At 46.6% G+C, this 23252-nt stretch overlaps 2 protein-coding genes across 3 annotated transcripts; one reads left to right on the top strand and one right to left on the bottom strand.

Moving 5' to 3' along the window:
* Nucleotides 1-8688: 8688 nt before the first annotated feature.
* On the top strand, nt 8689-10889 carry LOC125514873 (E3 ubiquitin-protein ligase RZF1-like). Its single transcript, XM_048680241.1, has 3 exons — nt 8689-10117; nt 10352-10447; nt 10548-10889. Exons 1-2 carry the CDS (start codon nt 9163-9165, stop codon nt 10387-10389), a joined length of 993 nt encoding a protein of 330 aa, XP_048536198.1. The 5' UTR covers nt 8689-9162; the 3' UTR covers nt 10390-10447; nt 10548-10889.
* On the bottom strand, nt 10791-15506 carry LOC125514874 (prolyl-tRNA synthetase associated domain-containing protein 1). 2 transcript variants are annotated; one of them, XM_048680242.1, is made up of 12 exons: nt 15356-15506; nt 14899-14958; nt 14753-14806; nt 14604-14664; nt 14443-14519; nt 13862-13911; nt 13402-13484; nt 13074-13144; nt 12850-13000; nt 11837-11973; nt 11663-11761; nt 10791-11047 (listed from the first exon to the last, which is right to left on the bottom strand). In XM_048680242.1, the coding sequence occupies exons 1-12, from the start codon at nt 15392-15394 to the stop codon at nt 10952-10954; spliced, it is 978 nt and encodes a 325-aa protein (XP_048536199.1). In that variant the 5' UTR covers nt 15395-15506; the 3' UTR covers nt 10791-10951. The 2 variants fall into 2 exon arrangements, with proteins under 2 accessions (XP_048536199.1, XP_048536200.1); XM_048680243.1 differs by having other exon boundaries at nt 11837-11970.
* Between the last annotated feature and the right edge of the window lie 7746 nt (nt 15507-23252).

Here is a 23252-nt window from a genome sequence, read left to right as displayed (position 1 = left end):
CGTGGAACATTGGAAGTAAATCCCCCTTAATAATATGCCAACATTTTTTGTAAAACTCCGCCAGGAATCCATCCGGCCCGGGAGCCTTATTGTTTTTCATCTGCATAATGGCATCAAAAACCTCCTTCTCCAAGAAAGGGGCAACCAGAATATCATTGTCATTAGCAGTTAGTTGAGGCACATCCTCAGTCCTGGACTCATCGAGGGACACACGACTATCCTCCGGAGGTCCAAATAACTGCTTATAATACTCGGTGATGTAAAGTTTCAGGTTGTCCTGCCCTACAATTGTTCCTTCATCTTGCTCAAGCTAGAAAATTCTCTTCTTTCTATGCTTGCCATTAGCAATCAAATGAAAGAATTGAGTGTTCGCGTCCCCCTAGACCACTTTACGAACTTTAGCTCGCAACGCCCACTTCAACTCTTCTTCACGGAGAAGTTCTTTCAACCTCATCTCCGCATCCAGCTTAACCTGGAGCTCTGCAGGTTGCAAGATCGTGGATTTGGCTCTAATATCGAGGGACTGAATCAGAGACAGGAGCTTGTCCTTTTCAATCTTATAAATCCCACTAAGGTGTTTAGCCCATCCCCGTAGGAAACTTCTCAAATGTCTAATCTTATTCTGCCACCGCTCGATAGAAGTCTTGCCTCCTCTATCTTTAGCCCATTCCCTGGCTATTAGATCGAAGAATCCTTCTCGTTCAAACCAAGCAAGTTCGAAAGAAAAGGTGTTTTTGTTTCCCACATGGTTTGGCTCATCTGATATACCGCGCGAGAGAGCCTGAACCGTTACAAGAGGGAACTTATGTTCCCACTCGACGCTCGCAAGGACTCGATCCAACTTCTCGTAAGTCGGATCTGGCAAAGCGTTGGCCCAGGTAAATTGTTGACCAGAAAGCTCTATCTCTCTCAGATCCAAGCTTTCAATGATGGTGTTAAACATAAACGATCATCTGCCGTCAAAATTATCGTTATTCTTTTCCTCTCTCCTCCTAATAATGTTGAAGTCACCCCCAACCAGAATTGGGAGTTGCTCGGAACCGCAAATTCGAACCAAGTCCGCCAAAAACTCCGGTTTGGACTCAGGTTGGGCGGCACCATAAACCGCCACCAGAGCCCAGTTAAACCCATCAGCTTTAGACCTAACCCGAAATTTAACCGCGAAGTCACCCATCACTACACTTCGGACTTCCAGTGAATCACATCTCCCTCCAAGCAGGATCCCCTCGGATCTTCCTCGTGGGGGAAGGCAATGCCAATCAAACTTGACACCGCCTGATAACGTGTTAAGAAACCGAGTCGCAAAATTATCTCTACCAGTTTCAGAGAGAGCAATGAAATCTAATTGATGCTCCAGAGTCGCCTCAGCGAGAAACCTTCTTTTAGCCAAGTCCTTCAGACCTCTGCTATTCCAAAAGATTCCTTTCATATGTCATCATGAAATTTTTTGGCCGTCCGAATCCTAGCACTTCTACGAACCGCAGACGCGGGATACACCTTCCGCTTCCACTTACGTTTGGGTTTGGTATGGTCCTCCATCCGGTCCTCATAACCGGGCTCTGGCGGTTTATTCACTACATCCTCTAGGCTAGCCTCCTCCTCCTCGGATTCAGTAGTGGATGGCGCAAGGTCCGCACACAAATTATCAAGCACTCTCACCCCAATGCATCAATCTCAGTGTCATTCATAGTTCTTACTGCCAAAGTTTTAAATAGCGGGCTACGCCATTTAGCGGCGGCTCGACCAGCAGCTAAAAAAGGCTATAGCGGAGCTATAGCGGGCTATGCCCTCATTTAGCTGTTTTACTAAATAATGAAAAGAAGAAGATAATAGCACACCATATAACTGGAGAAGGTTCAATATAGTACATAGCAACAAAAGGCAAACTTGCACATCACAGGAGTAGGTTCAGTCCAGCACATAACAACAAAAGGCACACTCGCACAGTAGATATCTCATACCTTACACATATTTCAGTCTAACAACTAGTAGGACTTGCACATAACAAAAGTAAGATGGCAAACTACAGACAAACCGCCATACAATTGCAGTGCATCAATCTGAATCAGCAGAGGCATAGTTAGACTCATCTCGAGCTTGATCATCTTCTGATTCCGAAGAGGAAGAACAAAGCATGGGATCTTCTTCAATGCTATTAAGAAGAGAGTGAATGCTCTTCTTCCTCTTCTTGTTGGCTACTGCAGGTCTCTTTCTTTTTCTTCCTTGTGCTTGTGATGTTGAAGTCTCTTGTTGAGCTTGGGCTTCATTACCTAAATGTTCGCCGGCATTGTCATCAGGAACGATCCCAGTAATGAACTCATTGTCTTCATCCTCCAGAATATCATTGGTGACCTTCTCTATGGGGTCTCTGTTCTTATTTTCTCTCTGATGCTGCAGCCTCGCGTTGAATTTGACAAAGACAAGATCCCTCAACCTATCACCGAGTAGTCTGTTACGTTTTTTGTATGAACCTACATAGTGAAGGAAAATTGAGTGTAGGTGAAAAGAAATTAAGGAACACATGGTCACATGTGAGAACAGAAATCAACTATTTTGTACAGTTCTAGAGTTATAGTTTCCTTTCTTACTTGTTCAAATGTTGACCAGTTTCTCTCACAAGCTGAGGAGTTGTATGTCAATGTGAGGATCTTTCTAACCAATTTCTTCAGCTTGGGTGCGCTTGTGCCATGATTCAACCACCATTTTGTTGCATCAAGTCATTCACAGATTATTAGTTATATACTTAGACATATACAAAATGAGAAACAAATAAAGTTTGAAACTGGTTTAAAACAAATTGCACTAACCTGGATCAAAATTTTTGTTTCTTCACTGTCGTGTGGCAATGTCTGTTCCAAAAGATTGAGCCTCTTCTTCATACATGTTGAGTTCATCCATAATCTCCTCTTGCAACGTCTCATCTTGAATCATCCTTGTAATGCAATGGATGACGGCTGCTCTGAATGATCCATCATTTTCAATCGCATTCTTGTTTGGATAGTAATAGTAGGGATTGAGAAAGTACCCAGCCAAATGTAGTGGCGTCTTGAGTTTGTTGTCCCACCTCTTGTCAATGATATCTATAACAGCTTTGAAACGACTCTCATCATTGTCAAATCTCAAAGAGATTTCCTTTTTTGCATCTAGCATACAACCATGGAAGACTCCCATCACTGGCACATCACTATCCATCCTTCTCAGCACATTAGCCATTGGCTCAAAGAAATTGACAGCAGTGTCAACACCTTTCCAAAAGGAATCAGTTTGCACAACTTTTAGAGCCTTCTTACCCTTGTCCTTCTTTAAGTACCCCATGTCATTTAGCTCCTCTGATCTGAATAGTTTAAGCAACTCCTTCTTGTTATCTTGCAAACTTTTTAGATTCAGATAAGCCGTGGCAAATCTAGTAACACCAGCACGGACCAAGTCTCTTCCAAGTGTTTTCCTCATCAAAGCCAAAACCCTCGTATGAGCATACAAGAACACGGTAACTTGCCTAGCTTGGACAATTTTTTTCTCAACTAGAGTCAGCTTCCCAATATCTTCCAACATGAGATCAATACAATGGGCTGCACATCCAGACCAAAAAATGTTTGGTCTCTTTGCTTTCATTAGACTTGCAGCTGCTGTATTAACACTAGCATTGTCAGTCACCACTTGGACAACCTTTTCTGGCACTATATCTTCAATACACCTGTCTACAAGCTCATAGATGTATTTCCCATTTTTTGACATCCGAGCAATCAACCGAATCCGTAAATAAGACCCCATGTGCGCTGTGAACAACTAGGTTCATTACTCCCCTGCCTTTCTTATCTGTCCATGCATCGGTCATTATCGTACAACCTGTCTGCTCCCATGCTTTCTTATGGTTCTTGAATGAGTCAAGCACCTTCTTCTTTCTTTTCTGCAGGAATGGCCCACTCATCTCATAGGCACTAGGTCCTTGAAGGTCCTTGCCAAAACGTCCAATGGCCACAAGCATACTCGCAAAGCTAGGAAGTGTCACAGTGTTGTGTGGAATGCCAGCTTCATAGAAAAACTGACAGATGTACCCACAAGCTCTATTCCTCCTCTCTTCTGTCTTCTGAGATGACAGCTTTGATTGAACCTTTTCGCTGAGAGTTTGCCCTTGATTCCTCTTGACACATTCTTCTACACTTGACATGCAGAACTTGTCCATAGGGCCACCTTGGGATCTGCTTCTGCTTTGTGTTGACAACACAATATCATTGTCACTGTCGTCATCACTCTCCTCTTCTCCCTCCGAGTGATCTAAGTTAACTGAACTTCTTATCTTTTCCAATTCTGTGATTTTCTTATCCTTCGCATCATTACTCTTTAGGAGCAAAACCTTCATCTCCTCCTTCACATCCTGAGGAACCTTCTGGCATGGTGTAGCATTGCACTTCTTAATGCCAGCAAGGTGATACTTTACCCTTGTTACGCCGCTAGTTAATATCTTGTCACAGAAAATGCATTGCAGAGCATATGTTCTATTAGGATCTGGCATGGTACAGTACTTCCGTGCAGCATCATTTGATGCAACAGCACGAGCTGCTGCTGTTTGTGGTACGGAGGCTGTGCTTGAGATACCTGCACCTATGAAACAAAAAACAAAATTAAATTAGGCAGAATAGAAATCAAACATAGCATCAGCCACACTGAAACAATAATGTTTAATCTACTACAAAGTACAAACTCTACACAGGGGGCACAAACAACTCTCCAGGTAAATCAACATTTAATATATTCAGAGATTCAGTGCATATATGATTTCCCAAAACTAGATAAACCTAGGATGGAATTCGTATACATTCACAAGCTATGAGTATTTGTTTTCTTAGTCTTCATTGTCACTCCAAGTTTAGAGATTCAGAAATTTCTCGGACAACAAGCAAGCACGCACATATAAGTATATAGCCAATATTTTGCATATAACAGAGATCCCATTACAATGAAGCTTGAAGAAGAGTAGAAAAAAGGACAGATTTGAGGATAGAACTTGCATGTCGATGGGGTCTGCTGACTCATTGCAGGCTAGGACGTTGCTGCTTGGAGAAGATGGCTGAAGAGGGGGCGTCACCGGGAAAGGGCCGTCAGAGAAGGAGGTGTCGAGGTCGTGCGCACTCGGGAGAGAGGCCGCCACTGGGAGAAGCAGGCGTCCCCGCGAGGAGGGGTTCGCCGGCAAAGGGGGCGTCGCTGGGAGAGGGGGAGTCAACGAGCCGTCGCCGTCCCTGCTTAGTTGCCGCCGCCAGCCTCCATAGCAGATATTTTGGGGAGGAAAAGGGATACGGGAGGGTAGGAGTGCGGATGGTGGTTAGGGTAAAAGGGACACGAGGGGGCTTCACGCGTGCGATTTCCAATTTGGGCTGAAATTTTGGGCCGGGATCGCGGGAAAAAAACGCTAAACGCTAAATTTTCATAGCGCTATGGGCAATAGCGGCGCTATTAGCGGGCTTTCTTGGCCGGCCCTAAATTGGCCTAGCTGTAGTGGGGAGGGTCCAAAAACGCTATAGCTGGACTATAGCGCAGCTATAGCCCGCTATTTAAAACTTTGCTTACTGCTGCTAGGTTTCGAATAGTTTCTAAAGCACGTTCCGCTTCCAAATCAAGGAGATCATTAACCGAGTTGGAGATTTCACTATTAGTACTCCCTAGCGAAACTCCTAATTGGTTTGCATTATTTATAATCTCATCCTTTGAAAAATGCAAAATAGAATTGGATAAGTTGACGGACATACCGGTGGTGACCTCAATGTCACGAAGCTTGGCCGCCCTCATAGCGCACCTCTGCTGCATGTCATCAACCTCCGGGTGGTCCTGGAGATGAGAACTAACCCGTCGCCCCATAGATACCGGGTCGGGGATCCCACCAAAGGCAATAACCTCCTCCCGAGTAGTGCCACTCGGAGGAGGTGGTGGCGGAGGGCTCCCAAGGCGTACGGACGGATAGCCGGGGGAGGGAGGCGCCGGCGCCGCCTGCCCGAGCACCCACCCCGCCCCAACCCTCAAGCCTACTTGGGCTTGCCACTAACTCTGAGGAAACAGATGGCAGAATAGCTTCAAAGGATTGTGGACCAACTTGCAAGATGCTTGCCAAACTGGAAGGCGGCCATGATGCCCAAAAGTGGCTGGCTCATCCTAATTACATCCATGCTATGCTCCATCCCGATCCACTCGATGCTTGCACTGGATTTGCCACCAAAGACGCTAACGGCCCTTGTCAAAATTTGTCGAGGATTCTTGTGGTGTGGGAAACAAGAGGCGAATGGTGGACACTGTGCAGTGGCATGGGACTTGGTGTGTACGCCAAAGTGGGCAGGTGGCCTCGGCATTCTGAACCTACATTGGCTCAACAAGGCACTACGGGCGAGATGGCCATGGCTGCAAAGATCAGACAGCTTTAGGTCATGGGCAGAGTTCAACATACCGGTGCCGAAGGAATCTATGGCCCTATTCCGCGCAGCAACTCATGTCATAGTGGGAAATGGCAGGACCGCTTTATTCTAGGAGGAAAGATGGATCGATGGGCAGAGAATATGTGAGCTTGCTCCGGCAGTATATGAGAGGGTCTCGGGGCGTACGCGAAGGACAGGGAATATTCTGGCAGCGAAGTAACCATACATGGGCCAGGGACGTCGGACCGGACCTCACAGCCGGTGAGCTCGAGGAATTCCTAAGACTATGGCACAAGATATCTACACTCCATCTCATGGAGGGCTCTGAGGAGACGGTGCGCTGGGCTTGGGAGAAGCATGGACAGTTCTCGGCACGTTTTGCTTATGGCGCAAGGTTCATGGGATTGGAGGCCTCGCCGACGGTGCCCTTCACTTCGCAATCGCGAGCCCCCCTCAAGTGTCGATTGTACGCCTGGCTTGCCTTCAAGAATCGATGTTGGGCATCGAATAGACTCGCGCGATGAGGGCTCCCACACCAAGATGCATGCCCGCTTTGCGATCAAGAGGAGAAGACCATACAACATCTACTAATCAACTGTGCATTCGCACGACGGGTATGGCATTGGTTCGTGGAGGGTACTGGTAGACAAGGCTTCGCCCCTAGGATAGACGAATCGTTGGAGGAGTGGTGCATCAGGCAGGAGCAAGACCGACAGCACCGGAAACCCACACGCGCTAAATGCCTAGTTGGCATGTGGATGATATGGAAACACCGCAGCGATGTCGTTTTCAACGGAGCAACGCCGTCTGTGGCGACCTGCATTAGACAGATCAAAGAGGAGGGAAGCTGGTGGGTGAAGGCTGGCCTGATCCAAGAGACGGAGGGCTTACCGTGGGTGGCTCCTGAGTAGTTAGATGCGTGAGTTGGGTGGAGTTAGGCAAAGCCTAACTGTAAATATCTGTACAGATGAACACTTTGGGGAGTCTTTCCCTCTCTTCTATAATAAATGATATGCATGTTTGTGCGTATTTGAGAAAAAAAATAAGAATTCAGATTTTACTGTTCACTTGAGCTTATTTGAGCTCGAGCTAAGATACTTCGCGTCCCTTTAATGGGTGTTTACCTTGTAATATTTTTTGTGCTTCACACTTGTTATAATGGCTCATTGAATTTGCTACTTTGACCCATCATTTATTTATTTATTTTCATTTAAAGAAGCACACATGCAGTTTCACCCAAAAAAGAAACAAATAGTTACTCCTTCCATCTGACTATAAATTTAACTAATAAAATAAAACTATATGCTTCAAAAATTATACCATGGGAATCCTCTTTGACCCGTTTCATTGGCTATTTCTCCTCGCTTTGGGGCGGGGTGCGCTTACGGGGAGGTCGTCGGGCTTGCACATGATTTTCACATTTTGGGAAAGTAGACGGTTACCCGTCAAAACCATGTTGGCACAAAAAACATCTGTAATAGACCAAGAAATGAAAAGTAGACGATTAATGGTCAAAACCATGTCGGCACAAAAACCATCTGTAATAGCCCAAGGGATGAAAAGTAGACGGTTAACAGTCAAAACCATGTCGGTGCAAAAACCAACCGTAATAGCTCAAAGGATGAAAATTAGATTGTTTCGATAGACGAGGGGCTTGGTTTTCTTTGTATTGGAGTTGAGGGACAATTTATAGACTATCAGTAAAGTTGAGGGATGAAAATGTACTTTTCTCTATAAAAAACAATGGACTAGTAAAATGGTGGTTGTTGCAACGGGCAACAATGTAGGTAAATAAATTAAATAAATGATACAAATACAATCTTCAAAACATAGACATGCCATATGATAATCATGTTTATGCAATTTTATTGAGCAGACGGTGAATAATTATTCAATACCATAATTTTGTGGACCAATCAATGATTCGAGAACAAATTTCACACAAGAAAGGTATCATACAACATTTGCGTTTAAGAAATTCCATAGACCAATAAATACAGAATTATTTGATACCATGATTGGTTCAATTACTCTCCGTGAAATACGATTACCAAGCCATAATTTAAACACACATGACTCCAAAAAACCAGCTGGTTCAACCGGTTTTGTCCATATGTTTGCATAACTGTCTTATTAGCTTATAAAACCGCTGAGGCCGCCGGTTCCGGATTTTTCTGGTCCGACCGGTGGTCCGGCCTGTTTTTTAAACTATGATCCTTATCCGGTTGTCTTTTTCCTTTCTATTTTTTAGCAACCTGATACGGTAATTCGTGGCACTCCTCCCGCGGTGGCCCAAAGGCTAGAGCCATTTCTGGGCTTCAGCCCATCCTGGCCTGTTTCAGCAGAGCGGGCGCGAGCTCGCTCGGTTGCTCTCGGCGTTTCCTTCCTTCCCCTCCTCCACGCCCCAAACCGAGCCGTCCACAGTTACTTCCCGCCACCGCCACCGCCACCTCCTCGCTCCGCCCTTCATCCTCCTCTTCCTCCTGGCCGGCAAGCAACCACAACCAGCTCCCCCTCCCCGAGGTTTGCACCACGCACAAGCCACAGCACAGCCTCGCTTGCACACCACCAGCCAAAGCAAAATGGCAATCGCCGCGGAATCGCTTTCTTCTCCCCGCAAAGCCATCCTTTAATTCCCGCCCGTGTCACGATCTCTCGCATTGCCTTCCTTTAAAACCATGCAATCCTCCTGCTCCATGCACTCCGACGACGCGGTCTGTCAACTTCCCAAGACCTTGCCAGCACTCCACCTAGCGGGACGATGATGCCTGTGTACGGCGGCGGTGGCGGGGGGCAGGCGCGGCAGCGGACGTGCCGCATGTACTGGTGCTACGAGTGCGCGCGGGCGCTCCGCATCATCTCCTACCCGGCCACCGACGTCTTCTGCCCGCGCTGCTACGGCCGCTTCCTCCACGAGATCGACCCGCCGCCGCGCCCAGCGCTCCCCCCGCCGGGCTACTTCCCGCACCACTTCGCGCCGCACCCGTACCCGCACCCGCACTACCACGACGGGAACCCGCGCCGGTGGGTCGTGTACGGCGCCGCGCCCACGGTGCCCGGGCGCCCGTTCCGGCAGCTGCCTCCGCCGGTGCGGGAGCCGACGCGGGTCCATGCGCCGGCCCCGACGCCCCCGCCTCGCCGGCGCATGCCCTCCCCGCCGCCGGCGCCGGTGGCGCGGCGGCCGGCCACGCCCCCGGCCATCGACCCGGGGGACTACTTCACGGGGGGCGACCTCAACCGCCTGGTGGAGGAGCTGACCCAGAACGACCGGCCGGGCCCGGCGCCGGCCCCCACGTCGGCCATCGACTCGCTCCCGACGGTGCGGATCGCCGCGCAGCACCTGTCGGACGACGGCGGGTCGCAGTGCCCCGTGTGCAAGGAGGAGTTCGAGCTCGGGGAGGCGGCGCGGCAGCTGCCGTGCAAGCACGTGTACCACTCGGACTGCATCGTGCCCTGGCTCCGCCTCCACAACTCGTGCCCCGTCTGCCGCTTCAAGCTGCCCGGCACCGGCGCCGCCTCCAGCACACGTCGCCCCAGCGGCAGCAACGGTGCAAGAAACAGAGACAGGGAGAGGGAGCCGGCGACGACGGTGAGGTGGGGGCCGTTGTCGTGGATGGTGCCGGCGCGCGGGACGGAGGACGCGGACGACGGGTGGGAGTACGGCCGGCGCGCGCACGGGCGCGGACACGGCAGGCCCGAGGATGGCGACGCCGGCGGTAATGACCTGTCGGCCCTCCAGTCTTTCGTTCTCGTCGCCACTTGCGTTTTCTTCTTCTCCTTCTTCGCCTAACAAGACCTATACTGTGATAACTGACAACTCTAATGTACTCCTAGTAATAATAATCAATGGAAGAACAGATAACGAGTTTATTTGCATTCTTGACTTTCTTTGTTGGACTATATAACAGCATGCTTGTTTTAAGTTGTTTTCTTCTGAATTTTTCTTTCAGCTTTCTACGCGTGGTGGCGCTCTCTGTTTCTCCTCTAGCCGTTTCCAGCCGGGATGCGAGTCCCTACGCCAAAGACAACCTGAACCTGTTTGCTCAGTTAAGTCATCTGATCGATGCCGTGCTTGCAACTCATCAGAACACTGCCCCTGCAAACACGCGCTTACTGACGTGACATTTTGTTGGCTGTTAATGGCAGGTAAAGCATGACAGCCGCTGTAAATATTTCAACGGCAATGGTGGATGTACCGGAGAAGCAGAGCACACTGGAAATAAAATAGGAGAATGTAATAGTGCAAAGAACGGCCAAAATGTAATCGTGCCACCCACAATGTAAACGATACAAAGAGTTGTGATTTTCATTTTTAGCTCAGTTGAGCGGATTTATCTAGCGGCTGAAGCAATCTGCGCAGCAATCTCAAAGCAATACGTGAAAGCAATCGAGCAAATCCAAAAGAAAAGAACTATCACAAAGGCTTAAGGTGATACATTCGATCGAATCATTCAACATAATAAGTATGTATGGTATGGTTTGATTTTACACCGAGGGGCATACAAAAATCGACTGAATCAGCTCACTGTCTCCTATATCAATGTAACCGACTATTTCCGGGGGGGCATCCCACCTAAACCCGACTTGAGCATGGTATCAAAGCCAGCGTGAAATCCTGCAGTGTATGCTGCGTTTTTGAACATATTCTGCATTAAAAACATTTGCATTAGACATTTGCCGTAGCAACGTATACATTATGCACCAAATATCGACCTCCCCTGTTTATTTGTTACACTCCCTCCATCCGGAATTACTTGACGCTCAAGCGGATGTATCTAGCACTAAAATACGTCTAGACACATCCAGTTGAGCGCCATGCAATTCCGGACGGAGGAAGTATTATATAGGGGCAAATTAGCATTCTGGATCAGGTTAATCAAAATCTAAACTGCAATAATACTACCACAAACTCATACAAGCAAGGGGAGCTAATTTTATCTTGCGACACCAAATAAGCTAATTTTCACAAATACAATTCAGACACCAGGAGGTTAATCTTAGATCAGCAGATCACTGCAAATGTTCACAGGTCTCGAGGAGATTCCAGGTTAATTCATCATATAGCCTTTTAGCACAACTGCACAAGGACGGAGGTAACTTGGGCATGAGTGAGGCTTTCAAGCTAACATTGGGATTTTTCCATGGAAAAAGCATAATGAGATGTATTTCTACCAGGAGATTCAATTTTCTCTACTCTATGCTTGCTTCAAGATATTACTAAGAATTGCTAACTACTAACAAATATCACAAGAGAAACTAACCGTTACACTCTCCAGATCTGGAGCAGCTCGTCGTTTAAAATCATCTAATTTTAAAATTTGAGTAAGCTCTTCCTGTTTAATATTCAATTTCTTTGATGCCTGCAAGAGAATACTTATCAACACAAGGGGCAGGCATCATATACGAAAACTAACATGGTAAGGTCACTGGATTACCTCAGACAGGAACAATGGGAAGATGACCTCAAGCACATCACTTGCAAATATCTCAACATTTGCGCCATTATTAGTAGGAACTTTACTCTCTGAACTTTCTGCCCCCTTCTTCTGAACTTTGGGCTTAGCCTTCACTTCTGATGAAGAACATGCCATGTCATATTTACCGTTGAAAGTTGAAACTTGAAAAGCTCCATAAAGCTTATAAATACATAATGGATGTCTAAAAGCTTGGATAAACAACAAGGAACGAAAAATGATGTTTACTCCCTGTACAGTATTCAATATTCCCGTCCTAGAAAATTATAATTGACATGCTACTGTTGGTTTGTCTCTATCCTGATAAAAAATGTGTAACAGGTGGTGTATTCTCTTGCTGGTAGCCAGACAATGGTCTATGACAAACAGGGTGCTTGTTTGCTCTGATGGCAGCAACAAACATTGTCTTGGCAGCTCTCAACCCTAGTTCTACAGCCATATCAAGTGTTTGTTCATTCTTTTTTTTTATGTCATGCTCTTAGGCATAGTTCAGAACTTCAGATTTCCCAACATGACTTGGGCATAGTTCAGAACTTCAGATTTCCCAGCATGACTAACTATGATACTTGTGCTACACAGTACCATCACGTATCTCCATAGCAAGATGACCAACAGGCCAGGTCAAATAAATTTGGTTGATTCAATAGAACACCATAAAACTGAAACTGCAAAAATGAGTGAGTACAATGACGAAGATGTTACATGACAATACTACACAGCACCATTACGTTTCTCCATGTTATTTTTTAGTACTTCCTCCGTTCGGAATTACTTGTCTCGGATATGGATGTATCTAGAACTAAAATACATCTAGATACATTTATTTCTGCGACAAGTAATTCCGAACGGAGGGAGTACATGCTACAGAAATGCTTTGCTCGCACTCATTAACAACCACACCAATCAACGGCAGGCATAGCAAGATGACCAACAGGCCAGGTACAATGACGAAGATGTTACATGTCAATACTCACCTGGTAGACATGTTTTCTCTTTGGGTACGTTGACTTGAGGAGCATCTTTAGGAGTCGGATTCTCAACTGATTCTTCTGAGGAACAGAATGCACCAGAAGGCACAAGATCTGCTAGATCAGGGGGATTATCTTTACCTACCACTGGTGAGGCCTGAACCAAAACAATAATGTTAGTCGCTCTCAATTATTTCTAAGAAATCATAGACTGATGATCCAAAGATTACCTCCAAGTCTACATAAGCTGGTTGCTTCCCAATGGAGAGGAGAAACTTGTCCAGGTTGCTTGAACTGAGGGCTGAGATGAAGTAATCAGGAATTAGCAAGTGCATAAATAAAAGATTTCGGTGTCAAGTGTCCCTTAATTGTTTGCAGAGCGCATAATATTAGCCAGGTAAAGAAACATCATCTGTGCAACCTTCGCACAAGTGTGCATCATGGGAAGGCAACACAACAGTGTGTGATTCAGTAACTATAGTATGTATTTATTAACAATAATACATGAAAGCGATGAAACATTTTAAGTGAAGGAAGTGATGGTAGTATCTGTCATACCAATAGTCACATCATTTGTCAGTGGATGGAAGTAGCAGCTCTGTTTAGACTTGAACCCTTGGTCCAGTAATAATGAGACGGCACTGCCATAAATTGCATGAATCAGTAACAACATATTATACTTGGGAGTGCAATAAAAATAAAGATACCTATCAAACAGTAAGTGAACACACAAAAATCAAAGCACATTGAAATAAGCTTGCATATGGCTTTAAATATTTCAGCAGGTTTCTAATATTCAAACTTAACCATGGGGAATGGAGTAGAAAGGTCTGCCATGCTCATGATGACATAATGGCACGGACCATCATAGCGATGAACCATTTACTGTTTAGGGAAGCGGGAATTGGACAGCTCTCACTATCCCCATCAATCTGTCAAAATTATGGCTTGAAAGTAGAAACAAGATTATGGCTAGCAGAGGGAGAGGGAATGGTACAGTCAAAGCAAGCTACCATACCTCGCGGACTCATTGAATAGCGCAAACGGAGTAACACATCCTAACGGTACCTGGGCATAATCAAGGAGCAAAGACCACATTAACATAAAAAAAACATAGATTTTTAAAGTAGAACAAGTGAGCTAACCAACAAGTAGGGTGCAATTATGTATTAAGTCAATTTAGTACTCCCTCTGTAAACTAATATAAGAGCGTTTAGATCACTACTTTAGTATTCTAAACGCTCTTATATTAGTTTACGGAGGGAGTACTGACTAACAAATGATGTGATTTCGAGACATCTTGCTTTCTGAGCTCAACGCTATTAACTATAGAAGTAAAGTTTTTTTTTCAAATTCTCATTCTTGAAGAAAGTAAACCTCCAATGGTAAACAACATTACGGCACACACATGTTGTAACGATGGCAATTTAAACAATGAAAAGATCTTCTAAATTAAGCAAAATATTGTATCATCCCTTCTTGACAGGTTTTTCAGTGAACCTCACAAACTACCAGGGAAGTACTTATGCCACATAAGATCCAAAATTATGGAACCAAGAAGAACAGTGGTGCCTAAAACAGCATCATAAGCAGGCAGACCTGAAGCACTTGACGCAAATTCTCCTCAGGAGCCATCCGCACGCCACCTTTTCCCAAACCAAGACGCTGGGACAGAACTGCTCATTTTAGAGAAAAGAGATTAATTGTCCTGATGCCCAAATAAGCTAGAAAAAACTGCAATCATCAGTAGATTCACCTACTTTTCATGTCAACTTTGGTGTCAGCAAGTGCAGAAACGATATACAACCGGTGCTTCTTGTCCTGAAACCCACAACTCATATCAATACATAAATACTCAGTCTATCACGCTTCCTAGAATTAACCGTTCATTAGTTGCCAACAAGCATACCTTCAGAAGTAGATTCTTAGTCAACGCGCCTCCGAAATTTCCCACATGTTTGGCCTGTCATAACAGAAGTTCAGTTAGCAATCACATTACATCATATCGAACGGAAGCCATCGCAGAACCAAATACGGACTCGGTGGTTCACAAACCTGCTCCTCGACCGTCAGCACAACCGGGTGGTCGTAGCGCTTGAAATCGATCTTAAGCTCCTGCAGAAAAACAAGACACCAAGCTTAGCCGTAGGCCCTAGCTTCGTTGTAAGTTTTGTACACTGCTAGAAACCAAGCATTGTATGTTGGAAGTCACCGGGGGGCGCAGCATATCGTCGTGGTCACGCGATATAGCTAGTGGTGGATTTAAAACCCTAACCCCTTCGCTGACACCGCAAAACTAAATTTCAGCAACCAACGACGCCTTCTCGCGCCAGGATTTCTAACCCAGCTAGCTTCCGCACTAAATCTGTATCGACTGCAGCACCTCGTCGGCGCTACAGCCAGGGGCGGCAGGCAGGGGGAACGAGGCCCAGTCCAGCCGATCTCCGCGACCGGGAGGTGGCTACGCAGGGGAGGGGCAACCGGAGAAGGAAGGGAGCGAGAGAGCACGGACCTCGAGGCGCGCGAGGAGCTCGTCCTTGGTGCGACCCATGGCTGGCGGCGGCGGCGGCTGCGAGGCGAGCAGGGAAAGCCGGGACTGCTAGAGCTGGGAGCGTGTCGGATGCGCATGCGGATGCGCGGATGCTATGGGCGACGCGGGTCGGGTGCGGGCAGCGCATACGGTCGGGACCCGAACCGCAATCCATACACTTTTTTGGAAAATTTATCGTCTCTTTCTTTTTTTACTGTACTACCTTGCTCTCCACATCGTGTGTCCGACGGATGCTCCAATTAATAATTAATCTCGTGTGATAACCAGCTGTTTTACATGACAGCGAGGGAGCTCCGTTCTGTTGCTTTTGACTGGGAACCCTACTCGATGGTGACCGCAGCATCGATCTCAGCTCACATGGATTCAGTTAACAGTTCAACTCTCGCGGGAATCAGGGGAATTACCCCGTAGATTAGGTTTTCATGGCATTTAAGAAAGGAAACTGTTTGGGGACGGCGCACCGGCCGAACATTGGGCCGGACGCATCCACGCACGCTTCGCCTCAGTCATACACCAAACGACACGTATGAAACGGGGCCACTCTCGCAGCCTTCAACCTTGCGCGGATCTCGCCCCCATGACGCCGCATCTCTACCCGTCTCCTCCTTCAACGCGGATCTCCTCCATTGCAGCGCGTGGAGCAGCTCGCCGTCGCCCATGGATGTAGGTTGCGGCCCCGCTTGTCTTCGCACCTCCTTTTTCTTCCTTCTCCCTCTCTTCCTTCTCCTCCGCCTCCTCTCTCCCTTTTTTGCTGCAACCGGCGACAGGCCAAACGACAGGAGGACCGAGGTGCCTGTGCTACAACCATGGCGACCCAGAGGAGCTGCAACCGCGGCACTGGAAAGAGTTGCAAACGGCGTTTTCCCGTGCTACAACCATGGACACAAAAAGCTACGTCCGGTAGATAAAAAAGCTTTAACCAGACAACGGAATATAGGAAAAGTTACAACCGTTTTGCAAAAAAGCTTCAACCTGTAGATGAAAAAGCTTCAACCAGAGATTGAGAAATCTTCCTCGACAATGGCCATGACGTCTCTCCATTTTTTTTGCTACAACTGCAGAGTTAAAAGCTGCAACCCCGGCGATGTAGAATGCTTAAACCGGCCTTGCAAAAAGCTTCAACGGCGAGCTACGACGAGCGGCTACGGCGGAGCTGCATCGTCATCGCCGTCGCAGGGGTCACAGGTAAGACATGAAGTTTGAAGCTTTTTTCACTGCCGGTTGTAGCTTTTTGTAACCGTTGTTTGAAGCTTTTTGTTGACATCCATGACTTTCGTCGTCTACAGTTGAAACTTTTTCCATCGACGGACGAAGCTTTTTTGCTCGTCAGATGAAGCTTTTTTTTGTCACCGGTTGCAACATTTCGTGGTCGTCCATTGCTTTCGTCGTATACCGGTTGAAACTTTTTTCATCGTTGACTGAAGCTTTTTTGGTTACCGGCTGTAGCTTTTTGGTAGCCGATTGCAGCACTAGGCATCTCTCCAGACGCTCAATTTTCGCCAGAAACTGGGCAAGAGAGCTACGGCAGGCAAACTCGGCGGTGCTACGACGGCGGCGACTAGGTGCTGCAACTACAGAGAGATCGGGGGGCGGGGGGGAGGGGGGCGTGCTGCAATCCAGTGGCGTGATTCAACCACGGCGCTCGCCTGACGAGGAGTGGCAAGCGCCACACGCGCAGGTGCTGTCGGGGCCGCCACCGCCGACAAGCACGACTGTCGTAGCTTGAGAAGGACTGCTCGACGACGGGAAGTGGTGCTGCCCACTGGACGATGCCTGTCTTTTTCCTCCGCTGCTCGCGTGCGGGGGTGGAACGTTGAGGAAGATCAAGAAGCGATCCGATGGCTCGGGGGAGCCAGATCTGATGGGCAGGGTGCAACCGGCCCGAATTTAGGTCGGCGCACCGGCGCAGATCACTACCCTTTAAGAAAATAAGACAAGTGTAACGCTCTAGCGGTTAGCAAGTACTTGATTCATCCGGATTTATTAGTCCACTCATATTTTGTGTCACATTTTGACAACAAATTTAACTAGCAAAATATAAGTCATGTGCCAAAAAAAGACTATCATTGAAAAATTATTTCAAATATGAATCTAACCATATAATTATTTATGACATACAACTTAAATTTTACTTTTCAAATATAGCAAAATAGAATATGACATAATAAATCCAGATGGAGAGAGTACTTCGTAATGGACTAATGCAGTTCATGAGGCATCATTACATGGTTGATCTCGTGATTTTTTTATGACACCTTGAGAGAGGCAGGGGTTTCTGCATTTCATTAAGAAGAAGAGAATCGCCCGAAAACCCGACACACACACACACACGACACACCCCCTACCACATGGTTGATTAAGGGACAACCATGCAATAACCCCGACCACATGGTTGATTAAGGGACGATCGTGCAAAAATTCTGACCATATAATTGATAAAGGGATAATCATGCAAAGACCCCACAAGCATGACCAACCAGGCCACCCACAAAGCGCCAGAATGGCACCAACACGGAGCAAAGCCACAACTCCGCCTCATAGGGCCACTGCCACACCATAGCCCGGGGCCGCTACCCCCGCATCCAGCTAGCAAACTCGAGATCGTCATCTCAACTTCCTCCACCCGGCCAACAAGACCAAAAATAGCAAGACAATAGCATGACCATAAGACGCGGGCTAGGCCTCCAAAGGTAACGCCCCCAAGAGGGGAAACAATGAAGGCACCGTCTGAAGGAAATATGCCCTAGAGGCAATAATAAAGTTGTTATTTAATTTCCTTATATCATGATAAATGTTTATTATTCATGCTAGAATTGTATTAACCGGAAACTTAGTACATGTGTAAATACATAGACAAACAGAGTGTCCCTATTATGCTTCTACTTGACTAGCTCGTTAATCAAAGATGGTTAAGTTTCCTGACCATAGACATGTGTTGTCATTTGATGAACGGGATCACATCATTAGAGAATGATGTGATGGAAAAACCCATCCGTTAGCTTAGCATTATGATCGTTTAGTTTTATTGCTATTGCTTTCATCATGACTTATACATATTCATCTGACTATGAGATTATGCAACTCCCGAATACCGGAGGAACACCTTGTGTGCTATCAAACGTCACAACGTAACTGGGTGATTATAAAGATTCTCTACATGTGTCTCCGAAGGTGTTTGTTGAGTTGGCATAGATCAAGATTAGGATTTGTCACTCCGTGTATCGGAGAGGTATCTCTGGGCCCTCTCGGTAATGCACATCACTATAAGCCTTGCAAGCAATGTGAATAATGAGTTAGTTGCGGGATGATGCATTACGGAACAAGTAAAGAGACTTGCCGGTAACGAAATTGAACTAGGTATGATGATACCGACGATCAAATCTCGGGCAAGTAACATACCGATGACAAAGGGAATAACGTATGTTGTTATGCGGTTTGACCGATAAAGATCTTCGTAGAATATGTAGGAGCCAATATGAGCATCTAGGTTCCGCTATTTGTTATTGACCGGAGATGTGTCTTGTTAATGTCTACATAGTTCTCGAACCCTTAGGGTCCGCACGCTTAACGTTCGATGACGATTTGTATTATGAGTTATGTGTTTTGGTGACCGGAGTTTGTTCGGAGTTCCGTATGAGATCACGGACATGACGAGGTGTCTCGAAATGGTCGAGAGGTAAAGATTCATATATTGGAAGGTTATATTCGGACATCGGAATGGTTCCGAGTAATTCAGGTATTTTTCTAGAGTACCGAGGGGTTACCGGAACCCCCCGGGGAAGTATTGGGCCAACATGGGCCTAAGGGAGAGAGAGGGAAGCCCGCGGGGGGTGGCCACGTGCCCCCCTCCTAGGGAGTCCGGATAGGACAAGGAGGAGGGGGCGGCGGCCCCCTTCCCTTTCCCTCTCCCTCTCCCTCTCCTTCCTATTCCCTCCGGTGGAGAAAGGAAAGGGGGGGAATCCTACTTGGACTAGGAGTCCAAGTAGGACTCCCCCAATGGCGCGCCCCTCCTGGCCGCCGGCCTCCTCCTCCCCCCCTTTATATACGGGGGCGGGGGCATCCCAAAGGCACACCAAGAAATCTCTTAGCCGTGTGCGGTGCCCCCCTTCACAGTTTACTCCTCCGGTCATAGCGTCGTAGTGCTTAGGCGAAGCCCTACGCGGATCACATCACCATCACCGTCACCACGCCGTCGTGCTGTTGGAACTCTCCCTCGACCCTCTATTGTATCAACAGCTCGAGGGACGTCATCGAGCTGAACGTGTGCTGAACACGGAGGTGCCGTACGTTCGGTATTAGGATTGGTTGGATCGTGAAGACGTTCGACTACATCAACCGCATTAACCCAACGCTTTCGTTTTCGATCTACGAGGGTACGTGGACACACTCTCCCCCTCTCATTGCTATGCATCTCCTAGATAGATCTTGCGTGATCGTAGGAATTTTTTTAAAATTGCATGCTACGTTCCCCAACAGTGGTATCCGAGCCAGGTCTATGCGTAGATGATATGCACGAGTAGAACACAAAGAGTTGTGGGTGATAATAGTCATACTGCTTACTGTTGGGGAACGTAGTAATTTCAAAAGAATTCCTACGCACAAACATGATCATGGTGATGCATAGCAACGAGAGGGGAGAGTGTTGTCTACGTACCCTCGTAGACCGAAAGCGGAAGCGTTAGCACAATGCGGTTGATGTAGTCGTACGTCTTCACGATCCGACCGATCCAAGTACCGAACGTACGACACTTCCGAGTTCAGCACACGTTCAGCTCGATGACATCCTGCGAACTCCGATCCAGCAGAGCTTCACGGGAGAGTTCCGTCGGCACGACGGCGTGGTGACAATGATGATGTTGCTACCGACGCAGGGCTTCGCCTAAGACCGCTAGGATATGATCGAAGCGGAATATGGTGGAGGGGGGTACCGCACACGGCTAAGAGATCAAGAGATCAATTGTTGTGTCTAGAGGTGCCCCTTGCCCCCGTATATAAAGGACCAGGGGGAGGAGGTGGCCGGCCAGGGGAGGGCGCTCTAGGGAGGAGTCCTACTCCCACCGGGAGTAGGACTCCCTCTTTTCCTTGTTGGAGTAGGAGGGGAAAGGAAGGGAAGGAGAGAGAGGAAGGAAAGGGGGCGCCGCCCCCCCCCCTCCTTGTCCAATTCGGACTAGAGGGGGAGGGGTGTGCGGCTTGCCCTAGCCGCCCTCCTCTTCTCCACTAAAGCCCATCTTGGCCCATTAAACTCCCCGGGGGGTTCCGGTAACCCCCCGGTACTCCGGTATATGTTTGAAACTCCCCGAAACCATTTCGGTGTCCGAACATAGTCGTCCAATATATCGATCTTTATGTCTCAACCATTTCGAGACTCCTTGTCATGTCCATGATCACATCTGGGACTCCGAACAACCTTCGGTACATCAAAACACAAAAAATCATAATACAATCGTCACCGAAACTTTAAGCGTGCGGACCCTACGGGTTCAAGAACTATGTAGACATGACCGAGACATGTCTCCGGTCAATAACCAATAGCGGAACCTGGATGCTCATATTGGCTCCTACATGTTCTACGAAGATATTTATCGGTCAAACCGCATAACAACATACGTTGTTCCCTTTGTCATCGGTATGTTACTTGCCCGAGATTCGATCGTCGGTATCTCAATACCTAGTTCAATCTCGTTACCGGCAAGTCTCTTTACTCGTTCCGTAATACATCATACTGCAACTAACTCATTAGTTACAATGCTTGCAAGGCTTATAGTGATGTGCATTACCGAGTGGGCCCAGAGATACCTCTCTGACAATCGGAGTGATAAATCCTAATCTCGAAATACGCCAACCCAACAAGTACCTTCGGAGACACCTGTAGACCACCTTTATAATCACCCAGTTACGTTGTGACGTTTGGTAGCATACAAAGTGTTCCTCCGGTAAACATGAGTTGCATAATCTCATAGTCATAGGAACATGTATAAGTCATGAAGAAAGCAATAGCAACATACTAATGATCAAGTGCTAAGCTAACGGAATGGGTCAAGTCAATCACATCATTCTACTAATTATGTGATCCCGTTAATCAAATGACAACTCATGTCTATGGCTAGGAAACATAACCATCTTTGATTAACGAGCTAGTCAAGTAGAGGCATACTAGTGACACTCTGTTTGTCTATGTATTCACACATGTATCATGTTTCCGGTTAATACAATTCTAGCATGAATAATAAACATTTATCATGATATAAGGAAATAAATAATAACTTTATTATTGCCTCTAGGGCATATTTCCTTCAGTCTCCCATTTGCACTAGAGTCAATAATCTAGATTACACAGTAATGATTCTAACACCCATGGAGTCTTGGTGTTGATCATGTTTTGCTCGTGAGAGGCTTAGTCAACGGGTCTGCAACATTCAGATCCGTATGTATCTTGGAAATCTCTATGTCTCCCACCTGGACTTGATCCCGGATGGAGTTGAAGCGTCTCTTGTTGTGCTTGGTTCTCTTGTGAAATCTGGATTCCTTTGCCAAGGCAATTGCACCAGTATTGTCACAAAAGATTTTCATTGGTCCCGATGCACTAGGTATGACACCTAGATCGGATATGAACTCCTTCATCCAGACTCCTTCATTTGCTGCTTCCGAAGCAGCAATGTACTCCGCTTCACATGTAGCTCCCACCACGACGCTTTGTTTAGAACCGCTCCAACTGACAGCTCCACCGTTTAATATAAACACGTATCCGTTTTGCGATTTAGAATCGTCTGGATCAGTGTCAACGCTTGCATCAACGTAACCATTTACGATGAGCTCTTTTTCACCTCCATAAACGAGAAACATATCCTTAGTCCTTTTCAGGTATTTCAGGATGTTCTTGACCGCTGTCCAGTGATCCACTCCTGGATTACATTGGTACCTCCCTGCTAAACTAATAGCAAGGCACACATCAGGTCTGGTACACAACATTGATGTCTACTACACAACCTTCTTCTTGTAGACGTTGTTGGGCCTCCAAGTGTAGAGGTTTGTAGGACAGTAGCAAATTTCCCTCAAGTGGATGACCTAAGGTTTATCAATCCGTGGGAGGCATAGGATGAAGATGGTCTCTCTCAAACAACCCTGCAACCAAATAACAAAGAGTCTCTTGTGTCCCCAACACACCCAATACAATGGTAAATTGTATAGGTGCACTAGTTCGGCGAAGAGATGGTGATACAAGTGGTATATGGATGGTAGATAAAGGTTTTTGTAATCTGAAAATATAAAAACAGTAAGGTAACTAATGATAAAAGTGATCACAAACGGTATTGCACTGTGTTGAAACAAGGCCCAGGGTTCATACTTTCACTAGTGCAAGTTCTCTCAACAATAATAACGTAATTGGATCATATAACTTTCCCTCAACATGCAACAAAGAGTCACTCCAAAGTCACTAATAGCAGAGAACAAACGAAGAGATTATGGTAGGGTACGAAACCACCTCAAAGTTATTCTTTCTGATCGATCTACTCAAGAGTCCGTAGTAAAATAACATGAAGCTATTCTTTCCGTTCGATCTATCATAGAGTTCGTACTAGAATAACACCTTAAGATACAAATCAACCAAAACCCTAATGTCACCTAGATACTCCAATGTCACCTCAAGTATCCGTGGGTATGATTATACGATATGCATCACACAATCTCAGATTCATCTATTCAACCAACACAAAGAACTTCAAAGAGTGCCCCAAAGTTTCTACCAGAGAGTCAAGACGAAAACATGTGCCAACCCCTATGCATAGGTTCATGGGCGGAACCCGCAAGTTGATCACCAAAACATACATCAAGTGGATCACGTGATATCCCATTGTCA

Source organism: Triticum urartu, chromosome 6 (genome assembly GCF_003073215.2).
Source record: "Triticum urartu cultivar G1812 chromosome 6, Tu2.1, whole genome shotgun sequence".
Taxonomy (NCBI): Eukaryota; Viridiplantae; Streptophyta; class Magnoliopsida; order Poales; family Poaceae; genus Triticum; species Triticum urartu.
Note: the sequence above shows the minus strand (reverse complement) of the source record. Positions and strands in the feature narration are given on the sequence as shown.